The 22,319-nt window shown below is 42.9% G+C and overlaps 3 protein-coding genes across 4 annotated transcripts in view; 1 reads left to right on the top strand and 2 right to left on the bottom strand.

The window, feature by feature from the left end:
- Positions 1-165: 165 nt before the first annotated feature.
- On the bottom strand, positions 166-2,240 carry LOC138610036 (uncharacterized). The gene is made up of 2 exons (XM_069682733.1): positions 2,237-2,240; positions 166-1,478 (listed from the first exon to the last, which is right to left on the bottom strand). The coding sequence occupies exons 1-2, from the start codon at positions 2,238-2,240 to the stop codon at positions 166-168; spliced, it is 1,317 nt and encodes a 438-aa protein (XP_069538834.1).
- Positions 2,241-4,306: 2,066 nt separating this feature from the next.
- LOC138610038 (uncharacterized) lies at positions 4,307-9,238 on the bottom strand. The gene is given in 4 exon segments (XM_069682734.1): positions 4,307-5,335; positions 5,384-5,679; positions 7,490-7,612; positions 9,196-9,238. Coding segments are annotated over 4 exon segments (1,491 nt in total).
- A 1,429-nt stretch (positions 9,239-10,667) lies between these two features.
- rusc2 (RUN and SH3 domain containing 2) overlaps positions 10,668-22,319 on the top strand; it is a 40,781-nt gene continuing 29,129 nt past the window's right edge. For both annotated transcript variants that reach the window (XM_069682871.1, XM_069682872.1), the window contains exon 1: positions 10,668-10,756. The gene's annotated coding sequence lies outside the window, so the exon portion shown is untranslated. The remainder of the gene's footprint in view (positions 10,757-22,319) is intronic.

A 22,319-nucleotide genomic window follows, 5' to 3' on the forward strand; every position in this document is an offset into this window, starting at 1 on the left:
AATTCAACAAGGCCCCATCAGATGAAACGCCTGAAATGACAAGTCAATGGACATTAGTTGGTTTGACTGCAAGAGGCATTAAGCTGAATGAAAATGCAGAACATTAAGCATCATCTCTTGCAAAGGCTGAAACTGATTTTACTGTACCTTTCAATGTCTTAAGCTCTAGTTGAGGTTGTTGCTGAATTTTCCTTTGCCGTCATGGGAATTGCGCTGGGTCACTGGCTGCTGGGGCTGAGGCTTGGCTGCGTACACCAGATGCTGGAGCTGGGGCTGGGGCTGGGGCCTGGCCACGTACACCGGATGCTGGAGCTGGGGCCTGGCCACGTACACCGGATGCTGGAGCTGGGGCTGGGGCACGTACACCGGATGCTGGGGCTGGGGCTGGGGCACGTACACCGGCTGCTGGGGCTGGGGCTGGGGCACGTACACCGGCTGCTGGGGCTGGGGCTGGGGCACGTACACCGGCTGCTGGGGCTGGGGCTTGGGCACGTACACTGGCTGCTGGGGCTTGGGCACGTACACCGGGGGCTGGGGCTTGGGCACGTACACCGGGGGCTGGGGCTGGGGCTTGGGCACGTACACCGGCTGCTGGGGCTGGTAGTAGCTTGCTAGAGACCTTGGATGAAAGGAATTCAGTTGAGACTTGGACTGGTAGCGAGGCTGCTGGGGCTGTGGCCAAGGCTTGGGCTGGTAGCTGGGAACCTGAGGCCGAGGCTTGGGCTGGTAGCTGGGAACCTGAGGCCGAGGCTTGTACACCGGCTGCTGGGGCTGGGGCTTGGGCACGTACACCGGCTGCTGGGGCTGGGGCTTGGGCACGTACACCGGCTGCTGGGGCTGGGGCTTGGGCACGTACACCGGCTGCTGGGGCTGGGGCTTGGGCACGTACACCGGCTGCTGGGGCTGGGGCTTGGGCACGTACACCGGCTGCTGGGGCTGGGGCTTGGGCACGTACACCGGCTGCTGGGGCTGGGGCTGGGGCTTGGGCACGTACACCGGCTGCTGGGGCTGGTAGTAGTTTGCTAGAGACCTTGGATGAAAGGAATTCAGTTGAGACTCGGGCTGGTAGCGAGGCTGCTGGGGCTGTGGCCGAGGCTTGGGCTGGTAGCTGGGAACCTGTGGCCGAGGCTTGGGCTGGTAGCTGGGAACCTGAGGCTGAGGCTTGGGCTGGTAGCTGGGAACCTGAGGCTGAGGCTTGGGCTGGTAGCTGGGAACCTGAGGCTGAGGCTTGGGCCGGTAGCTGGGAACCTGAGGCTGAGGCTTGGGCTGGTAGCTGGGAACCTGAGGCTGAGGCTTGGGCTGGTAGCTGGGAACCTGAGGCTGAGGCTTGGGCTGGTAGCTGGGAACCTGAGGCTGAGGCTTGGGCTGGTAGCTGGGAACCTGAGGCTGAGGCTTGGGCTGGGAGCTGGGAACCTGAGGCTGAGGCTTGGGCTGGGAGCTCTTGTCCCAATTGCCTGGCTCAAATCCGTGATAGGAGGCTGTTTAGAATCACCCAACAAAATTAATTTAGACCAACAAAAAAATACATTCAAGTTGTTCCATAACAAGGTCAAATCAGCATATTCCAAGTCTGAACTTCTAAATTAAAAACATTTCAAACACTTAAATAACTTAAATTGAGACTTACATTTAACGCTTGCTTGAAGCTCTCCAACAAGCAGAAGTGAGAGCAGCACCACACTAAAAGAGAGAAATGTTTACACATCTCAGCAATTTTAGAAAAAGCTTTTACATGGAGCACACATCGATCAACTTACCATATATTTAGTCCCATGGCTTCAGCCAGAGATAAGATCAAAACACAGCAAAATGCCTCTATCTGACAACAGCTGACAACAGCTGACCAACACGACCACCAGTATGTCCTCCTTCCACAGTGGTGCAGTGACAAGGAGCTCACAGCGCAAATAATTTAACTTGTAATGGCAGCCAATCACAGCTCTCTCTTCTCAGAAGGTTGATTGGAAACAGGTGAAAGTAATGAGCCGTGTTCATCATAAAACACATGTTCAGAAAAAGGCTGCAATTAATGTTAGTGATTGTTTCCACTCGGTTAAACTCACACACACACACACACACACACACCTCCCCCCACCTGACACTTAAGGAAGAAACACAAAATTCCTTATATCGAATTTTAAACAATATTTAATCCAGAACTGCAAATGCATGTCTGATCAAACATTAAACCTATTGATTTTAAATTGAACCAACAGCACATGTAATGCATGTTTACCCATCACTGCTTTGAACTTCAGGCTGCTTAGTATCTATACAATACACAGCAGCCTTGAATTTCATGCCAGGTGGTGCCATCTAGTGGCAGAAAAAGGGTGTCACACACTGACAATATACAATGGGTTTCCCATGGGTGACAAATAAAAGGTACAGCATTGCAAACATGCTTCCATAAAGAACGTGGCTGGTCACTGACTATACTATATTGCCTTCACTGTCACCAGGCCTAGCTGAACATTACCATCTTTAAAACACGAAGTAAGGGAATGAGATTTGTAGACTCTTTGCCGTGACAGTTGATGCTTTTCTGTAGCAAATCAACAATACATGCAGTCATTTGTGCTGGTGGTTTGTGAATATGTATGTATCTGATGGTGTGACGGCCTCACTAGGAGCCAGACAGTAGCACTTAGCTGCTATTAGGCTTCCATTTTGACATAACCATCTACCAGGTGGCTGTCATGACAGTCCAAGACAAATCTGTATGGTTGTATGGATTGCAGCGACTGAAGAGATCTAAGCGTCATTTAAACTGCAGAGGACTGCAGAAGAAGAATATGCTTTGTGCACCCAGCCCCGTGCTACAATGCTAAAGCTTGGTATTAATTTAAGCTAGACAAGCTGAAACTAATAAAACTGAAAATAGTATACAGTCCATACAGCAAAAGAGATGTCAATCAATCAATCAAATTTTATTTGTATAGCACCAAATCATAACCAGAGTTATCTCGAGACACTTTACAGAAAGAGCAGGTCTAGAACGACTGTTATGTTATTTAAAGAGAGGCCCAACATGAATCACCGTGAGTAGCACTGAGCAACATTCGGCACATTGGCAGAAAAACTTCCTTTAAACAGGCAAAAACCTCAAGCAGAACCAGACTCATGTTGAACAGCCGTCTGCCTCGACTGGATGGGCCGAAAAATGGGATAGGAGATGCAGGATAGAGACAGGCAAAGAGAGCAACAACATATGTTCTTGTTTCAACAACAGCATTGACTTCATATCTCGTAAACAAGCTTAGTAATAGTGTTTGATTCACATTCAAACCTGATTAAGTTGAGAGGTTTGGAGTGTGATTTTAATTTTTTATTAATATTTTATTTTTATCAGCCCAACATCTTCCTCTTTATCAGTGTTTTTGTTAAAAAAAAAAAAGAGTTTAATGAAATAAAACGCCAGGTAAAAATGAAACGGCAAAGTATTCTTTACATTTTCTACTTACCTTTGTAATTTCAAGTGCCTTCAGATGTATTAAAGAGTCACATTTCCTGTAGTTGTATGCATTGACACAAATTGGTTGAAAGTCCCATGACCACGTAAAACATTCAGAAAAACGTTGTAGGCATTTGTAAACACAGTATTCAATCTTGACAAAGGACCCATGTTAATGTGATTTGTGACCAAATTGTTCCAAAAGTCAGGGAAGCTTTAGCTCCATTCTATAATTCAATCCAGCATCCAATGGTGCTGGATACAGACTATTCTGAACAGTTTTGTATTTAGTAACATTAAGGTAAGGTTGCATCTACCACAATTCGCCATAAACATTTGAAGCCCAAAGACCATTGGATTAACTACGCAACGAAAAGCAAAGTTTACAAGGATCAGTGAACACAACACTTTAATTACTAGGTTGAGGTGGTTCACAGCTAAGCCTGTGCACCAAATAAAGGCAATGACAGTCTAACTAGAGAGTCACTGCAAGTTTTAAGGGTTTTTGCTAAATGGAGAGCTTAATTGTGGAAAGATGCCTTGATTGGAGACTGAAACACTAGAGCAGCAAGTGAAAACCCGTATACATCAACTTCCTTAAAAGACCCAACAGTCAATAAATTAAATTTCCACACCAATGTAGCACATGACACATTTTATTTCTTCAAATGCTGTCATAAAAGCTTAAATTCAACAAGGCCCCATCAGATGAAACGCCTGAAATGACAAGTCAATGGACATTAGTTGGTTTGACTGCAAGAGGCATTAAGCTGAATGAAAATGCAGAACATTAAGCATCATCTCTTGCAAAGGCTGAAACTGATTTTACTGTACCTTTCAATGTCTTAAGCTCTAGTTGAGGTTGTTGCTGAATTTTCCTTTGCCGTCATGGGAATTGCGCTGGGTCACTGGCTGCTGGGGCTGAGGCTTGGCTGCGTACACCAGATGCTGGAGCTGGGGCTGGGGCTGGGGCCTGGCCACGTACACCGGATGCTGGAGCTGGGGCTGGGGCACGTACACCGGATGCTGGGGCTGGGGCTGGGGCACGTACACCGGATGCTGGGGCTGGGGCTGGGGCACGTACACCGGCTGCTGGGGCTGGGGCTTGGGCACGTACACCGGGGGCTGGGGCTTGGGCACGTACACCGGGGGCTGGGGCTTGGGCACGTACACCGGGGGCTGGGGCTTGGGCACGTACACCGGGGGCTGGGGCTGGGGCTTGGGCACGTACACCGGGGGCTGGGGCTGGGGCTTGGGCACGTACACCGGGGGCTGGGGCTGGGGCTTGGGCACGTACACCGGCTGCTGGGGCTGGTAGTAGTTTGCTAGAGACCTTGGATGAAAGGAATTCAGTTGAGACTTGGACTGGTAGCGAGGCTGCTGGGGCTGTGGCCAAGGCTTGGGCTGGTAGCTGGGAACCTGAGGCCGAGGCTTGGGCTGGTAGCTGGGAACCTGAGGCCGAGGCTTGTACACCGGCTGCTGGGGCTGGGGCTTGGGCACGTACACCGGCTGCTGGGGCTGGGGCTTGGGCACGTACACCGGCTGCTGGGGCTGGGGCTTGGGCACGTACACCGGCTGCTGGGGCTGGGGCTTGGGCACGTACACCGGCTGCTGGGGCTGGGGCTTGGGCACGTACACCGGCTGCTGGGGCTGGGGCTTGGGCATGTACACCGGCTGCTGGGGCTGGGGCTGGGGCTTGGGCACGTACACCGGCTGCTGGGGCTGGTAGTAGTTTGCTAGAGACCTTGGATGAAAGGAATTCAGTTGAGACTCGGGCTGGTAGCGAGGCTGCTGGGGCTGTGGCCGAGGCTTGGGCTGGTAGCTGGGAACCTGAGGCTGAGGCTTGGGCTGGTAGCTGGGAACCTGAGGCTGAGGCTTGGGCTGGTAGCTGGGAACCTGAGGCTGAGGCTTGGGCTGGTAGCTGGGAACCTGAGGCTGAGGCTTGGGCTGGTAGCTGGGAACCTGAGGCTGAGGCTTGGGCTGGTAGCTGGGAACCTGAGGCTGAGGCTTGGGCCGGTAGCTGGGAACCTGAGGCTGAGGCTTGGGCTGGTAGCTGGGAACCTGAGGTTGAGGCTTGGGCCGGTAGCTGGGAACCTGAGGCTGAGGCTTGGGCTGGTAGCTGGGAACCTGAGGCTGAGGCTTGGGCTGGTAGCTGGGAACCTGAGGCTGAGGCTTGGGCTGGGAGCTCTTGTCCCAATTGCCTGGCTCAAATCCGTGATAGGAGGCTGTTTAGAATCACCCAACAAAATTAATTTAGACCAACAAAAAAATACATTCAAGTTGTTCCATAACAAGGTCAAATCAGCATATTCCAAGTCTGAACTTCTAAACTAAAAACATTTCAAACACTTAAATAACTTAAATTGAGACTTACATTTAACGCTTGCTTGAAGCTCTCCAACAAGCAGAAGTGAGAGCAGCACCACACTAAAAGAGAGAAATGTTTACACATCTCAGCAATTTTAGAAAAAGCTTTTACATGGAGCACACATCGATCAACTTACCATATATTTAGTCCCATGGCTTCAGCCAGAGATAAGATCAAAACACAGCAAAATGCCTCTATCTGACAACAGCTGACCAACACGACCACCAGTATGTCCTCCTTCCACAGTGGTGCAGTGACAAGGAGCTCACAGCGCAAATAATTTAACTTGTAATGGCAGCCAATCACAGCTCTCTCTTCTCAGAAGGTTGATTGGAAACAGGTGAAAGTAATGAGCCGTGTTCATCATAAAACACATGTTCAGAAAAAGGCTGCAATTAATGTTAGTGATTGTTTCCACTCGGTTAAACACACACACACACACACACACACACACACACACACACACCTCCCCCCACCTGACACTTAAGGAAGAAACACAAAATTCCTTATATCGAATTTTAAACAATATTTAATCCAGAACTGCAAATGCATGTCTGATCAAACATTAAACCTATTGATTTTAAATTGAACCAACAGCACATGTAATGCATGTTTACCCATCACTGCTTTGAACTTCAGGCTGCTTAGTATCTATACAATACACAGCAGCCTTGAATTTCATGCCAGGTGGTGCCATCTAGTGGCAGAAAAAGGGTGTCACACACTGACAATATACAATGGGTTTCCCATGGGTGACAAATAAAAGGTACAGCATTGCAAACATAAAATGCTTCCATAAAGAACGTGGCTGGTCACTGACTATACTATATTGCCTTCACTGTCACCAGGCCTAGCTGAACATTACCATCTTTAAAACACGAAGTAAGGGAATGAGATTTGTAGACTCTTTGCCGTGACAGTTGATGCTTTTCTGTAGCAAATCAACAATACATGCAGTCATTTGTGCTGGTGGTTTGTGAATATGTATGTATCTGATGGTGTGACGGCCTCACTAGGAGCCAGACAGTAGCACTTAGCTGCTATTAGGCTTCCATTTTGACATAACCATCTACCAGGTGGCTGTCATGACAGTCCAAGACAAATCTGTATGGTTGTATGGATTGCAGTGACTGAAGAGATCTAAGTGTCATTTAAACTGCAGAGGACTGCAGAAGAAGAATATGCTTTGTGCACCCAGCACCGTGCTACAATGCTAAAGCTTGGTATTAATTTAAGCTAGACAAGCTGAAACTAATAAAACTGAAAATAGTATACAGTCCATACAGCAAAAGAGATGTCAATCAATCAATCAATCAATCAAATTTTATTTGTATAGCACCAAATCATAACCAGAGTTATCTCGAGACACTTTACAGAAAGAGCAGGTCTAGACCGACTCTTTCTTATGTTATTTAAAGAGAGGCCCAACATGAATCCACCATGAGTAGCACTTAGCAATATTCGGCACATTGGCAGAAAAACTTCCTTTAAACAGGCAGAAACCTCGAGCAGAACCAGACTCATGTTGAACAGCCGTCTGCCTCGACTGGATGGGCCGAAAAATGGGATAGAAGGAGATGCAGGATAGAGACAGGCAAAGAGAGCAGCAACAACATATGTTCTTGTTTCAACAACAACAGCATTGACTTCATATCTCGTAAACAAGCTTAGTAATAGTGTTTGATTCACATTCAAACCTGATTAAGTTGAGAGAGGTTTGGAGTGTGATTTTAATTTTTTATTAATATTTATTCTTATTATTTTTATCAGCCCAACATCTTCCTCTTCCTCTATCAGTGTTTTTGTTAAAAAAAGAGTTTAATGAAATAAAACGCCAGGTAAAAATGAAACAGCAAAGTATTCTTTACATTTTCTACTTACCTTTGTAATTTCAAGTGCCTTCAGATGTATTAATGTGTTTATTCAAGTGATAAAAGTTAAGTGGTTTAAATGTATTGTTGCTGTAATGCACAGGCAAACAGAGTGAGCTTCTATATGGATCAATTCAGCTTAGAGGGCATGGACAAAGATGTAGGCATCCAATGTGTAGCAGGCAACAAAAACTTCAACAGCTACAGGCAAGTATCTATGACGATAAAAAATGATGTAAGTTCAAAACATTGTCTTCAGTGGTTGCAGTAGCATCGTAAATCCAACAGATGGAGCTCAGCCTTTACATGGGACAAAGAGGGACATTTGTACCTGACCCATCACAGGTCCTTTCTCTATGACTACTGGATCCAATTAGTATTCTTAACAGCTGCCTGTGGATGAAAAAGAGTGGGATGTTTTGCTCCAGCACTTTTCTGCAGGGTAGAGACATCGTCCAGTTTAGACAAAGATCACAATGCAAAAGTCTGGTTGGGTGTAAAGGAAATTAATAATTTAAAAGTTAGACATCTATATTTTTGTTAGGTTCACGTTCTGTAAATAATAATGTGCAGTGTGACAAATTCTGATTTTTGTTGATATTTTATATTTACTACGAACCCTCAGATATCTGATAAAACAACAATGTTACTTTTATTTTTACACCATCCTTCAGGCTTGACTTATTTTACTTCTAGTTTCAGTACAGAAGTGTTTAGACTGAGGATTACAGAATAGTCCATCTAAAAACTGTATTTTAATCCAGTTAAATGTGTTTTATGACCGTCATTGTTGTTACAGCTGGTGTGTAATGATCTTTAATAATCTGTTATACTGTGAACTGTATACCTCTCACTGCTGCAGCAATAATGTTGATGTTTTCCCACAGGGAACATGAAGGTTTCATAAAATAAGACTCTGTGCTCTTAAACTGCTGACTGCAGCACCAGAAGGCCTGAGAGGAGCAGTGGAGGATTGTGGGGCTAAGTGAGATAAATGGAGTCAAACAAAGATTAAAAAAATATGATGAATTGAACATTAAAGACAGTTAGATTATTATATCTAAAATGCTGCTTTGGACAATGGTTAGGTCTGATAACACACTGATTGAAACATGATGATTGATTTTACATTAATTATCAAATTGTTGAATATATTTGACTTTATTACTTGTTAAAATCATTAGAATTAAAGGCAACATTAGGTGTGCTGTAAATCCACATAAAACATTTTAACCCTTTTGTTTGTCTACATCCAAATTTTACCCGAACATGAGCTGTCCTCAACTGTAAGAAAAGAGAAACCCCTGTTATATTTAAAGACCCCCTCCAGTGAAAATCAAGTGTTTAACCTTGTGAACATGTGGTCTTCTTCATGTGCTAACAGACAGGGACAATATCAGCAGTCGTCTCCATGGCTGGGCCTGTCTGCTTTTAAACTGCAGGGTACCAAGGACAGGCTGAACAACACGTTTTCAGATTGGCAGGTTTGAGACGTCACAAACCTAAGGAGCCAATCCCGTTAATGGACGGGTTGACACTATGCATATCATTATGTGTAACCTATGGCAATCACTTTGGTGAAGCTTGAACCAGCTGTAACCATCATCGTAATTTCTGCAAACTCACGACTGACTACTAATGATAACGTTACTATGACTAAAATTCTAAGCTAGCTAAGTTTCAAAAAGTTGCCACTAAACAACGGCAGAGACATGTTTAGTTTTCGGCTGTAATTTTACGAAAGGAGAAACGTAGCACATAGTGGGCGGGGCCTATGCAGATATATCAGACACAATTTATTATTCAGAGCATTTTACATGTCTTAAAACATGAAGCTGGTCTTTAAAGGATTTTGCTCTGCAGAGGTTTGATTCAGGGTCAAACTTTAGTTTGTTATGCACAGTATACACCCTTATTTTTTAAGACCACATTGTCAATCCCCTTTCACTTAGAATAAGCTTACCTTTAGTATCTTATTCAGGCCTGGAAAGGCTTTTGGTGTTCATTTATTGGGGGCACAAAGGCATAATTCCATGGCAGCAAGGCCCTCAAATAGTCAGTCACTGATATAATTTATGTAACTAAACTGTTAAGGCTGATGTTGGTATTCATTTGTGGTAAACTATCATTAAAATAAATGAGAAATAGGTGTATAGTTTAAATAATTATCTATTGGCACAAATGTGTACCAACTTCTCTGTCAGTCTCATAGACCAGGATCGGGGGGGCTTTAATACTAGTTAGACCATAACAGTTCTTAAGCCACTGGGTCAGCTATAGGTCAACAATATAGTGCATGGTTGTATTTGTTCAACATAAGCAATCCTAATCGACACAGACAACATAATTTCACTTAAAAAAAAAAAAACAGTTTTGAAATGATGAATTGATTTGGTCTGCCTTCTTTTATTATTATTATTATTTTTAAACAATATTCTCCCAAAATAAATTTCCTTCTATAAGTTGATACAAATATTGCAATACAAAATGAGGTCTTTAAGGGCTTCATCGTATCATGCATTCACCTTATTTGTTATTCTTCTCCACTCACATAGACTATTCAAGTGTTTCCTTTAATTTGTCACCCATCCCTGAGAATGTCTACATGTGTAATGTTGGATGTGTACATAAACATATTTATGTCCATCTTATTTTTATCATGTAAAGCACCTTCAGTCGTTTTTTATATTTATGGTAAAATATTTATCTGAATTGAATAATACGTCAATTACATCATTCTAAAAGTCTGTTAATGCCAATGCAGCTTTTAATTAATAAAGCTGTAGTGGATCTCTGGTTGTGGTAACAGGCCTAATGAGAGCCAGCCGTCCCACCCAGAGTTAGATAATCCAGTCTGGGACCAAGCTGTGACCTCAGGCTGACGTGCCTCTCCAGCCCAGCCCATCCGGCGCTGCACCGCCGCTCCTGCCTGCCTGCCTGCAGTCTGTACAGAGGGAACAATATTCCCACAACGTCAAGGACTAGCAGCACAGCAGCACGGTTATCAACGGCTACCTATGCTTTGTATCGAATATACACCTACTGTCGACCAACTGCGGCAAGGTGAGTGTGTTAGATTTGGATTTTAGTGTTTTTTTTAGGTTAGAGACTGATGAGAACAAACGGTGAAAAAGGAGAAAATGTTCAGTTGATCAGCATCGCGTCGGAGGCTGAAAAATGATGCCTCGGTCAGTCACAACGGGAAAGACGCAGCCTCGGCTTTCAACCGATATTCTTCGCTTGTAATTGCCATGTCGTCATCAAACAGACTGTTATTTTCGTTAAAGGCGTTATAAGAAAGGTGTTGCTAGCTGTGTTGATTGCGTTTATTTATTTTTAATCGCTATGGCACAAAGGCAGCGAAGAGGAATGTAACGGTTTGACACATCATCGGTGTTTCATCGTGTAACGTTATGCGGGTGAAAATGTCCGTGTTGCAGGATGAAAGCACACAATTAGACAATAGCAAACCTTTATTATTCGTTTATATTTAACTGGGCAGGTTTGACGTTGCCACACCAGCGGCCTGCACCCCTATGTTGTCACCATATTGACCCGATATTGCTAGGAACAACAGCGGTACACAACCAGTATCAAACGTTCACAAGTAAGAATCATGATTTCCGCTTAAATTTAACAAAATAAAAGCATGGTCACCTTGCGATATGCTTATAAAATCAGCTAACATTTTTTTACAAGTTAAATTCTTAACTTTAAAATATTTATGAATACTTTACAAAATAAACTATTAATGGGTTATCAATGAAATGTATAAAGTGAGATGCAAAACCAACCTAATGAAAGACAATGTGACTTTGGGCTTTGTTGGAAATTGTGATTAACATTTTGTTTTCTTTTTAAATGTTTACCTTATAAGACCTTATACCTTTCCTATGCCTATACATATTTTTCTTTTATAGGTGAGAGATGTTTTTGAGATTAAGCAGTCAACCATAGATAATACCAAGAATCATGCTATTAAATCCAAGTGTGAGGTCAGAAAAGTTAGGCCTAATATATCAATTAAAGTCAGTTATATGACATAAATAGTATTACTTAACATGGCTATGAATTTACTTTGTGGAATAACAGATATAAGCGGATTGATTATTGTTTTAAGCCATACAATCACCAGGCTTTTGAAAGCAGTTGTTCTCGCTAAAACTTGCCTTTTATTTTGAAGGCTGACTGGGTGTGCTTCCGGAGAAGCTCTGGTTGCTGTACGGTGGTTGTTGTCTTGAGGTGCATTACATGCTATATTGTGGGGATGCAGATTAGTATACTGGCTTAAACGGCAATAATATCGTCGTGTCATGTATTCGTCTTAAACCTGTGAGGTTTGCTACTTAATTTAATAAATATGAAATTCATCCTGCCCGTGAAACATCTCAGTAATCATGTGATATTCCTCAGAGGCCACAGTGATCAGTAGTCATCACTCAGTGACGTATTTGTTTTTTTATATAGTAATGTTTTTGTTGGGAATTCGTTGTGTCCTATGATTTTTACTGTACTGCCACTGCTATAGTGTCGTAAACAGCAGTTATTTATGTCTGTATGGCTTGGTCTCTCTCTTATAGGACACCAAACAAAATGGTACAACAGGCTAACGTAAGAGGTGGTCAACTTACCTGACTGACTCTGTACTTTGAGAAACACCTGATAGATAATCTCGGTTGAGGAGGAGAGCACAGGAAAGACTTAAATACATGGTTATCATCCTGTTACGCAAGCTTAGTTTCCCTGGCTTGCTCTATGGGCTCCAGAATGTGAGGCAGAGTTTTTACAGTGACAACATATGGGCGGCCTTTTTACTTTTGGAGTATGATTATCTGTACTAAAGATGCATGTTTTATACTATACGTGGCGTCGCAGTGGTCACGCTAATAGTTGTAAGTTAAAGATAGTGGAAGTAATTTCAGCTGCAACTGTTGCACCAAAAGTTGTACTATTATTAGGCCAAGTAATTTTTGAAGAAAGCACTCTCGTACATTCAAGAGTACAAGTTTTATGGTCCATTTTATTAAGATTCAACTGCTAAACATAATAATGAAGATTTGCTAGACAGAATAAACATTAAGAAATGCCTAGTAAATATACAGCTGGGTAGATACATAAACATTTGCTACTGTTTTATGTTCTTATGTTGCACAAAACAATCCCATTTAATCAAACAGAAATCCATTGAAGTCGCTGATTAAATACAGGACTAGATCAAGGGAGATTTGAAGATCAGCAGGCTTAGAGGGACGTTTAAGGTCACAATATCAGCCCAAATAAACACCAAACTGTGTCATCACTTTTTGAACTGTAGCGTCACGCTGGGATTCAAATAAATCTGTAACTTAACCACAAGAATGTTTCAGCAGGACTGCAGTTATCAGATCAGAAGACCTTCTTCAGCAACACACAGATGTGTTTGTTTGGATTCCTGGTGGTTAGCTAACACCTCGGTCACTAAATCTTAAAGGTCAGTCTTGCCAAAGTAAATTCCCGAGTCCAGATGCTGACCGGAGGTCCTCAAACCCGAAGCTAGTGTTGCAACGTCTCAACTTTGATACCAAAAAATCTCTGACTCCAGCTTCTTAAAGGGGATTTGCTGCTTTTTTTCCAGCAATTTCTATCTTGAATATCTTTGCGATCGGGCTGTTGGACAGATTAAACAAGCTAATTGGAGACTTGCTGTTGGAAACTGTGCTAGTTATTTTTTTTTAACTCTTTTTGACATTGATTTGCAAACAGAGGATTAACTTACTAATCAAGAAAAATAGGCTTTTAATCGAAAAAGAAAATCAGATTTAGTGGCAGCATTGCTGTGCACGACTACTGTTCCATGATCTAATATTCAGCCTGCAGCAAACAAATATCTTAATTTTAATCTAAATCTGTTAAATGTGTTAAAAAACAAATTCCCAGAGCTCCAAAAATCAGTGTAGAAGATCCTCATGATTTAGAAGTTGGAACCAGTGAATGTTTTTCCAGATAAATGTCATACATTTTCTAGTGATTGACAGGAAGTACTTGCTGTATTCATTCCCAGCCACGTATTTGCAGCAGCAGTGTTTTCTCTTCTTTATGTTTCCTAATGAGACCAGCGCTGGGTCTGTCTGCGTCACCCGTCGGTGTGTGAAGAGACCTGTGAAAACCCTCATCATCACGGTCATGAGCACGCTTTCAAACCACAACAGATCCAGTGCGTCTGCAGTCGTTCTGTCTGTTCTCAGTGTTCAGCTGCTCTTCAGGTCCTGGAATGTGTCGCTCTGCGTTACGTAACCGAGGCCTGCGGAGGCCGATGTGAATAGTTTCTGTGTGTGTGTGTGTGTGTGTGTTTGCATGTGCATGTGTGATATGTGTCAGCGTGCGCTGTGATTAAATCTTTGCTGTGACTTGGTTAGTCATAAAAAAACTCTATGCAGATATCATGCAGGTCCTATTGTGTGTGTTATCCAGTTTCCCTGAATAGATTTAGTCAACAGTCTGTCTGCTGTCTGAAACTGCACCAAGTGAAAAAAATCAACTAGAAGCTTTGGTTGGCTGCTTTTTGAAGTTTGTCCAATGTGGAAGATTTTATTCCAACATTATTATTTTGAGATCTTTTCAAGGCACGCCAATATCCTGAAAGCCTTTTTTGTCTAAACTGCCTATTATCGAGGGACTTCAAATACACGGAAACAAGACGCCACACAACTTGTGCTTGTGTAATCTCTGTTAGCAGATTTTGCACATGAATGCAGAATCTGTAGGCGAGGGACACGATTTTAGGTGTTGGAAACGTTCTGGTATCAGTCGGTATGAGTAGTGTTGTCCACTAGTGGTTCTGGGGGCATTGGCTGTGTGAAGGAAAACCGTCCATGTGGAGAGCTGAAGAGGGACGCGTAAGCTGCAATGTGGTCCTGAAACCCATCAGATGTTATGTTATGTTGTCTGCATGTAAGTGCAACTAATAATTGGGTCTTCGACTTTTTCTCCAACATATTCCTCTCCTCTCAAGTTGCTTGTCAGACTGTAGACAGTGAAGAGCTCATGGAACAGGAAGTGTTGGCGCAGAAATCCCTTATCACTCATCCAATCACCGCTGAGTACAATGGAAGCCATAAAAAATTGGCTAATGCTCCCAGAGCCTGTATCATTGTCATGACATGGTAACCACTGATGCCATAATATGTTAACAACTGTGTGTCCCGCTCAAATTGTATTCACTCGTGGTTTCAATATTTATTAAAGGGGAAAAAGCAGATTTACATAATATGAGTTGATGATAAATTATTTTATTCTTAAAATCTGTAAATAGTTTTTACCCAGAAAGTCTTTGATGCCTTAAATCCATTGTGTTTTGATATGAGAAGGCTATGCGACCAGAGAGCTGGTGGTTCAGCTCTTTCGTCAATAACAGTTAGATGCCCCTGTGTAAGGCGATTAACCTCCAACAGCTTTTGTATTGAAACGCCTAAAACACCTGTTCCCGGAAATGCTACAAATAAAACTTCTTTCTTCAGAAACTGATCTTAACTCTTCAAAACATTCATCTTCATTGTTGATCATAAACAGATTTCATGTAAAATAGGCTTTTGTTTAAAAGCGCAGTAAATAAAAAGAATTAAACTTGCAAGCCAGAAAAGTCCATTTGTTAACTCTCTGAGGCAAAGAAACCACTGATAGATTCACCACTGATAGTCGGCTGAGCCCGTGTGTAGGGTAGCCTATTTGGCCTTAACATGAACCTCCTTTGTGGAAGTGTTGTCAAGGTTCTTGGAGTTCCTCAGGGAACCGAACAGGGTCCTTTTCTGTTTCAAATGCATTTCGAATGCAGTGGATTCCCTGAAGTCCTTTTGCTACCAAAAATGCGAAAAGTAAATTATTTACTTTCACAAGCTTTTGTACTTTCTTATTTATGTTCTTCATGCTTCTACTTCTAGAAACACGAAACATCTCCCAAGTTGATATTTCAGTCTAGATTTGTGATTCAGAGTCAAAGTATAAGGACACAACCATAATTTGCGCCTGTGAAAGGAAAATAAATATGTGCGTGGTAGATGTGCTGCTGCGTCCTTTGAGCCTTTTCCCCCTCCAGTTTGTTATGGTAGTTCTGCTCCTCTCATGGCTCTTGGCCTGTAATGCTTCACTGATTAAAAGGCACCCAGACGACTGTTTGGGCGAGCTGTTCGGGTGTGTGCGTGCTTGAGTTTGTGCATGTGTTTATTGCTGCAGTCAGTGGATGAATGTTGCCCATTCTGCTCCGTATTTTGGGCTCATTCGTCTCACTGTGAAAGAGCACTGAGAGCTTCCGGGTAACCATCAATATGCTGCGGACATTTCCACTGTTGTGTTGAAGTGAACTACAGTCTGGTAATTACTTGATGTCTGGTAGTTCAGCTGCTGAATAAGGGTAGAAATATAGACCTGGAAGGGAGAGGCAATAACTTGTAAGTTTTAACGTTGAAGTTCAGAATCAATTTCAATATTTTTTATTTTATTTGAAAACCATAAAACATATAAATCCTTCAAGCCTGAAGTTGAACTGAATGCATCATTGGTTCCTAATTATCTGGCTGCACAGACTCTGATTCTGTGCTGCCTCTGCAGTTCCAGAGTCACTGGCAGAAACATTCAGCTTGATGAAGAGATTAATACTCCGGCAGGACTCACAATCAAACTTAAGTTTTATAAATCCTTCAGAATATTGATTAGTACTGGTTAGGAAAATGTCTGAATTTAATTGTGATTGCTTTATATGACCTACAAAAGCAAATCAGACCATCAGCGCCAAGACTGATTGTTTCTATATAGTTATTTTTAATACCTGAAACTGCTGCCGGAGGGTAGGTGTCGTATGAAGCGACTGCACGCTGCCTTTGTTTACATTTTCCAGGGCAGAAATGTAAAGTGAGTGATACATACGGCTGTTAAAGAAAGCAGGAGGAGATTTTATGTTAAAAACCACCACTTAATGCACAGGACAAATTCAGCAGAGATAAGAGGTACGGCTTTGTCCACAGGGGGCGCCAAAATCAACACAAACCAACAGTTCCTCACAGCAGCTGTAAGCTGAAGAACAAAACATTCTCTGGTTCCAGCTTTATGACTTTGTGGTTTTTATATGCTTCATAGAATTGTATATGATACTATTGGTGATTATTTTGTTGAAGTTTAGATTATTTTTCTATTGACTGGACAAATACTCACAGATCATCATTAGCAGCAGACCTACAATTCCAAGAGGCCTCCCGGCTGTGGCGTATTTGCCCTCGCTAGTGTTACTATTTACGCCTCAACTTTTCCCTCTATGTAAAATATATCGCCATCAATACGTCATCCAGGAACAGAGACTGTCAAAACATGGTGCCATAACCCTGTGTTATTGGAAGCTTGGGGTGGGAATGACAAGATAACTTAGATACGATACGTGATACCTGGTCCACGATAATTATCTTCCTATTCAGCCGATTAATTTCTGTTCATGTCTTAAGTGCCACCACAAGGAGTCATGACGTAGTGACGCGGCGAGTCAACATCGCAGGACGGCCTGTTTAGAGCGTCAGATATTTGTAAATTAGAATATTGATATTTGACGCCAGCTGTATTACACAAGTCAGGACGACGATATATTGCCATATCCATATTTTGTCTCAACACTTGGACACTTAAGGTTCAATATATGTGTGTAGAATTCGAGCATTTAACAACAGTGTGTCCATTTGTTTTGATACGAGCTAGCATGCATGGCTAACATCACAAAAGTGTGTGTTTGTTTGTTGTGTAAAAAATTGACCACCTGTCTTTTTTACTGTTTTGTAAATGAAATGACAAATCAGCTCAGATCAGTTCAGTTCGAAACATAACCAGCCCTATCTAATATACAGGATAATGTCACCTGAAGGCACACTTTAAATATATGAAGGCTCTGAAGCAGCGTTGGAACATGAAACCCTGACTGCCCCGTCCCCATCTCAAATCTGCTCCGGGTGGGCCGGCCCATCTGGCATTTACAGAAAAGCCAGATTGTCAGTCGTAGCCTGGCAGAAAGGTAGAAAATGAGTCATGAGAAAACTTGGAGTTTAAGTTCTTTGCATCCACAACACCTGTCTGAAATAATGTGTGGGTCAAAGCAACATGGCTGGATCAACTCTCTCCTCTGCATCTAGTGGACCTTGAAAGCAATTGCTCTTGTGTTTCAGTCAGGATCCCTCGTTGAAAGAAGTAGATCACAAAACGTGGATATTGTCTGTGTTGTAAGTAGACATGAGATGATACAATAACAGCAATTACAGTGTGGCATTTCCTGCAGTCTACTCCTTCTTTCGGGAGATCTGCCGTGGCCTCCTACACTAACAGCGCTGTGGGATTGTGAGGCGGTCTGGCTGTGACCATCTGCAGTCCATCTTGGTCGGATATTTGTGTGTTCAGCAGCAGAATGGGAGGAGGCCGAGGAGATACAGTAGATGAGAAGAGAGAGGAGGATGATTATAGAGGCAGAAGTGAGCAGACGTGTTAGACTGCAGTGCTCACAGTGGATGGAAGAAAAGCAGAGAGAGAGAAGGGGAGCAGGGATTTAGTGAAGCTGAGGGGGGTGGGGGGAGGATGGGGGAGGCATTATGGATCGAAAGCAGGCTGGAAGGAGAGTGAGAGGTACTTGGAAGCTGACCAGAGAAAGAAGAGAAGAGAGAGAAGGACAGAGTCAGCAGAGAGAGAGATGGAGAGAAGTAGAGAGCTGCAGCTTAGACACTTTCCTCATGATGTTTTGAAGATGCAGGCTGTAGAAAATCAGGCGTTGTTCATTCTGGTCTTGTCTCATATTCTAGTCAAACATTGATGCATGAAGGAAGACATCATCTTAAAGAAATCATGCTATTAAATGAAGAGTATAAGTTTCTAGTGTTTACAGAGAACATATTGCGACAGAACCCAGAAGCTGTCTTGCATAATGTATTCTGACAATTAAGCCAATCTGCTGTAAATTTCCTCATTTGCATTTTAAGGACTCAGCTGCTGCCTGCCACGTTCCTCCTGCTGTGGCTGGATGTCAGCTAACACTAATACCTGTCAGAGGTGGCCGCACGCTAGCTCTGTTATGCAAGCGTCTGTAAGCTCTTCAGGTTCAGGCAGAGAGACGAGGAGGAAGGAAACTGTCTCTAAGCCTTTGGGGAAGCTGGGATCAAGGTCAGGTGGTAATCTGAAGATCGTGAGAACACACAGGGAGTTCAAGGGACTGGAAAGTTTGCCCGGAGGTTAAAGGGCGGGACGTGTAGCATCGTTAAAGTGCGTCATTTGTAGGTGAAATTTATTTTCACAAAGTTTGTTTAGGTCTTTTAAGCTTCTGCCAGTCGTGTCAGGTGGAACCATCGTCTTGTTTTAAAGCATCCGTACACTTTGCAACAAAGCAAACCCAGACTCTCGGGATGTGAAACGCAGCACTGAGGTCAGCGCAGGACAGAGATCAATGTTGTTATTCCACTAATGACTCAACATCAGTGTGCTCACTTATTGATGTTAATAAAGCACTTTCGTAGAAACTCTTTCAGCGGTGATGTGTCGGAGCTCGAGCAGACTTTTGACCTGTGAAGGAGGCGGAGGGATGTGAGCATTAAACGATCAATAAGGCTTCACATTTCGCTGTCTCAGATGTTATGTGGACATGAGTTCACACCAGCACACACAGTGCCACCTGTGTTAGCATGAAGGCTTGTAGTTCACCACAGAAGTAAAGAGAGAGCCACATTTAAACGTTTTAGGAGTGAATAGGGGAGTGACAAAGCAAAAGGATTAAGTTGAAGGAAATTTTCTGTAAATTTACCGACTGAAGATTTTATGACTGATGAGATTTATGTCAATCACAAGCAATCTATGAACCCATCGGCTCCAGTCTGACCAACACATAACCTCTGGGTGACGGCGAACATTCTGGCATTCCGGTTTCGCCAGCGTTTAGCGTTAAGAACTTCCTGCCAAGACTTCCTTCCCCGTGCGCTGCTTTGTTTACAGTCCAGTTAGCAACTTGAGAAGCGACCGTGTGTTCAGATCAAAAGTGAAGTGAGATTCAGTTTCACTGTAAACAGTCAGTTACGCAGAGGCTGCACTCTGGCTAACTGCAGCGCTATGAACCCGAAAAACAAACTTGTGATTGACTGTAATCAACGGCTTTAATCAACTTTTACATCAACATCCACAGACAGCGTAACCAAGCAACATGAGGGCAACAAGGCTCTCTATACTCCTCCGTTCCAGTCACAGCTACACTGTTACCATAGTAACCCCCTAGGACTGCAATTTAAGCTAGCTCAAATGATCTCATACAAATCTGCTCACTGACAAATTTCATGGCAAGAAACCAGCTCAAAACTGTTCAGTTATTTCCACCTGACAGGTGTTCTCCACACAGCCACCAGATCAGTATATGTTCCTGCTCCTCGGTCCACTGCGCTCGGATGGCCGCCATTGTTCAGAAAATGTTTCAGGCCAGGCAGATCACATGACCCAAAATCTGGGCTGTGATTGGAGCATTTGTGATGTAATTCTGTATGTTGACCACAAGAGGTCGCTGCTGATCTGACATTTCCAGATCAGAGGAGGTCGACCTTTTTCAATATAAAAGCGAACAGTCAACATTGAAGATCGACGTTGACGTTGATATAAAAGTTGATACGTGTATCACCACCTTTAAGTTTGTTGAAATAACATCATGATGCAGATTAGTAACAAGTCAACATGAAGCTTTGTCAGGTCTGTCCTCAGGAGGAGAAGAACACTACTTTAACCTGAGTTAAGTTTGTTGAACGGAGGTCGGATAAGATAAGTCATGTCTGATGCATTCGGGGAAGTCGGGAAATCTAAATGCTGAACGTCTTTCGTGACCCAAAAATGTCTCAAGTTGAATTTTAGATCGAGAACAGATCGTTAGCTGAACTTGCTGCAGAAGTTTTTTTACAGAGATTAATAAGAAGCTAAATCGTAGTCAGATGACGCCGATGGGAGCCGGGATGTCATTACAGCAGATTCTGTTCGGCCTGCTTTTGCTCTCCACACGGACTGTTTCCTGCATATGCAGCAGCCTGCTGATACACGATTGGTCAATATTACTCGGACTACAAACAGAAACCAGAACACTTACCCGTACTACAAATCCACACCCTGCCTACAGATTCTACAATTTCAATGTAGAATCTGTAAATAGAGATGAGGACAGGTTTACTGAGGTGATCAAATTGGGTTTTTTCATAGACTTCTATAGAATCAAACTTTTTTGCCCTCGCCCGCTGCTAGCCTGCTAGTTTGTGGCTGCTGTGGCATAAACTCTTTTGTTTTTCTGACTATTAGCATCACACAACAGCGTTTTACAGCCGTATAACTGATGAGAACAACAAAGAAATCAATCTAATGAAAGATGAGCTTAAATGGTGTTTTTCATCCTGTAGTCGAGTCTGGTTTTACAAACTTTCCTTCACTTGGCTGCTTGTTGTTGTTGTTGGTTGTACATTTCCACTTTGTTTCCTCTTTTTCTCTGCTGCTTATCCGTCTACATATTGTGATATTCTGTGCCGTCCTGCTTCGACAAAGAAAAGCAGCTTAACAAAAGATGTGATGAGATACAAACACAGAGTCTCAGTTTCACTTCAGCTCTCCTCCAATTTTAGCTTCCAAATCTTTTTGTCAGGCCGCGTTAGACACTGCTGAGAGATGGAGAATGTGTGCAGCTAACAAAAGCGCTTTTCATTTAGTTAGCAGCGTGCACACACACACACACACACACACACACACACACACACACACACACACACACACAGACACAGAGCAATGAGCCTGTAACTCAAAAACCAGACAGTTGCAGACAGTTCCCCCAATGCAGGAGACGGGAGAGACGAGAGTGTCGAGCAGAGGACAAATGAGAAATGAGTTCATGGTCAGTCACAGTGCTGAAACCAAGAGCAACAGGCATCAAAGTGCACATAGAAATCATATTAAATATATATAACAACTGAACAGATTTAGATACACATTTAATGGTTTAAAAGAAGGATTTAATCGACTTCCAGCACCCAAAAGAGGTTTTTTTTTTGCAGCTCAAAAGATGTTAAAATCTAGACATTAAAACTGACGCTGCGTAACAGATGTTACAGTTACACAAACAGTTTTAACACCACTGAAATGACTCGAAAGAAATTGACAACATTCACTCTGCAGCCGACGTTTAGCTAAGATTCAGCCTAGATGCTAACATACTTTGTGACCTGCCAGTGACCAGTTAAAGACGGCACATCTTATTTTGTCCTCCGTTCACAGCAGCACCAACGTTTTCAGCGTTATTTCCTCAGAGAAAATAAGAATTAAAGGATGTTTTTTTGTTCATTTTTACTTGACTGATTCACTGCAGGGTTATCGTCGTCATACCAACACTGTAAAACTGTTGAAGAAATCCAACAGATGGTAGAAAACATGATGTCATCTGTGACCTACAGTAACGCCTCACTCCTCCCATTCTCCTGAGGTACAGTGACACATATAAGTCCCATTTCACTACATCATTAACCAGTAAAAAGAAAGCTAACATGTGCAAACAAAGGGTATGTTTATTATTGGTATGATTTGATTTATTACACTATAAAAAATGTAGCTTAAATGTTTGTTCCTAAAC

This window comes from Semicossyphus pulcher, unplaced genomic scaffold (assembly GCF_022749685.1).
Source record: "Semicossyphus pulcher isolate SPU_LCO1_2020_fin unplaced genomic scaffold, fSemPul1.0.p SCAF_6, whole genome shotgun sequence".
Taxonomy (NCBI): Eukaryota; Metazoa; Chordata; class Actinopteri; order Labriformes; family Labridae; genus Semicossyphus; species Semicossyphus pulcher.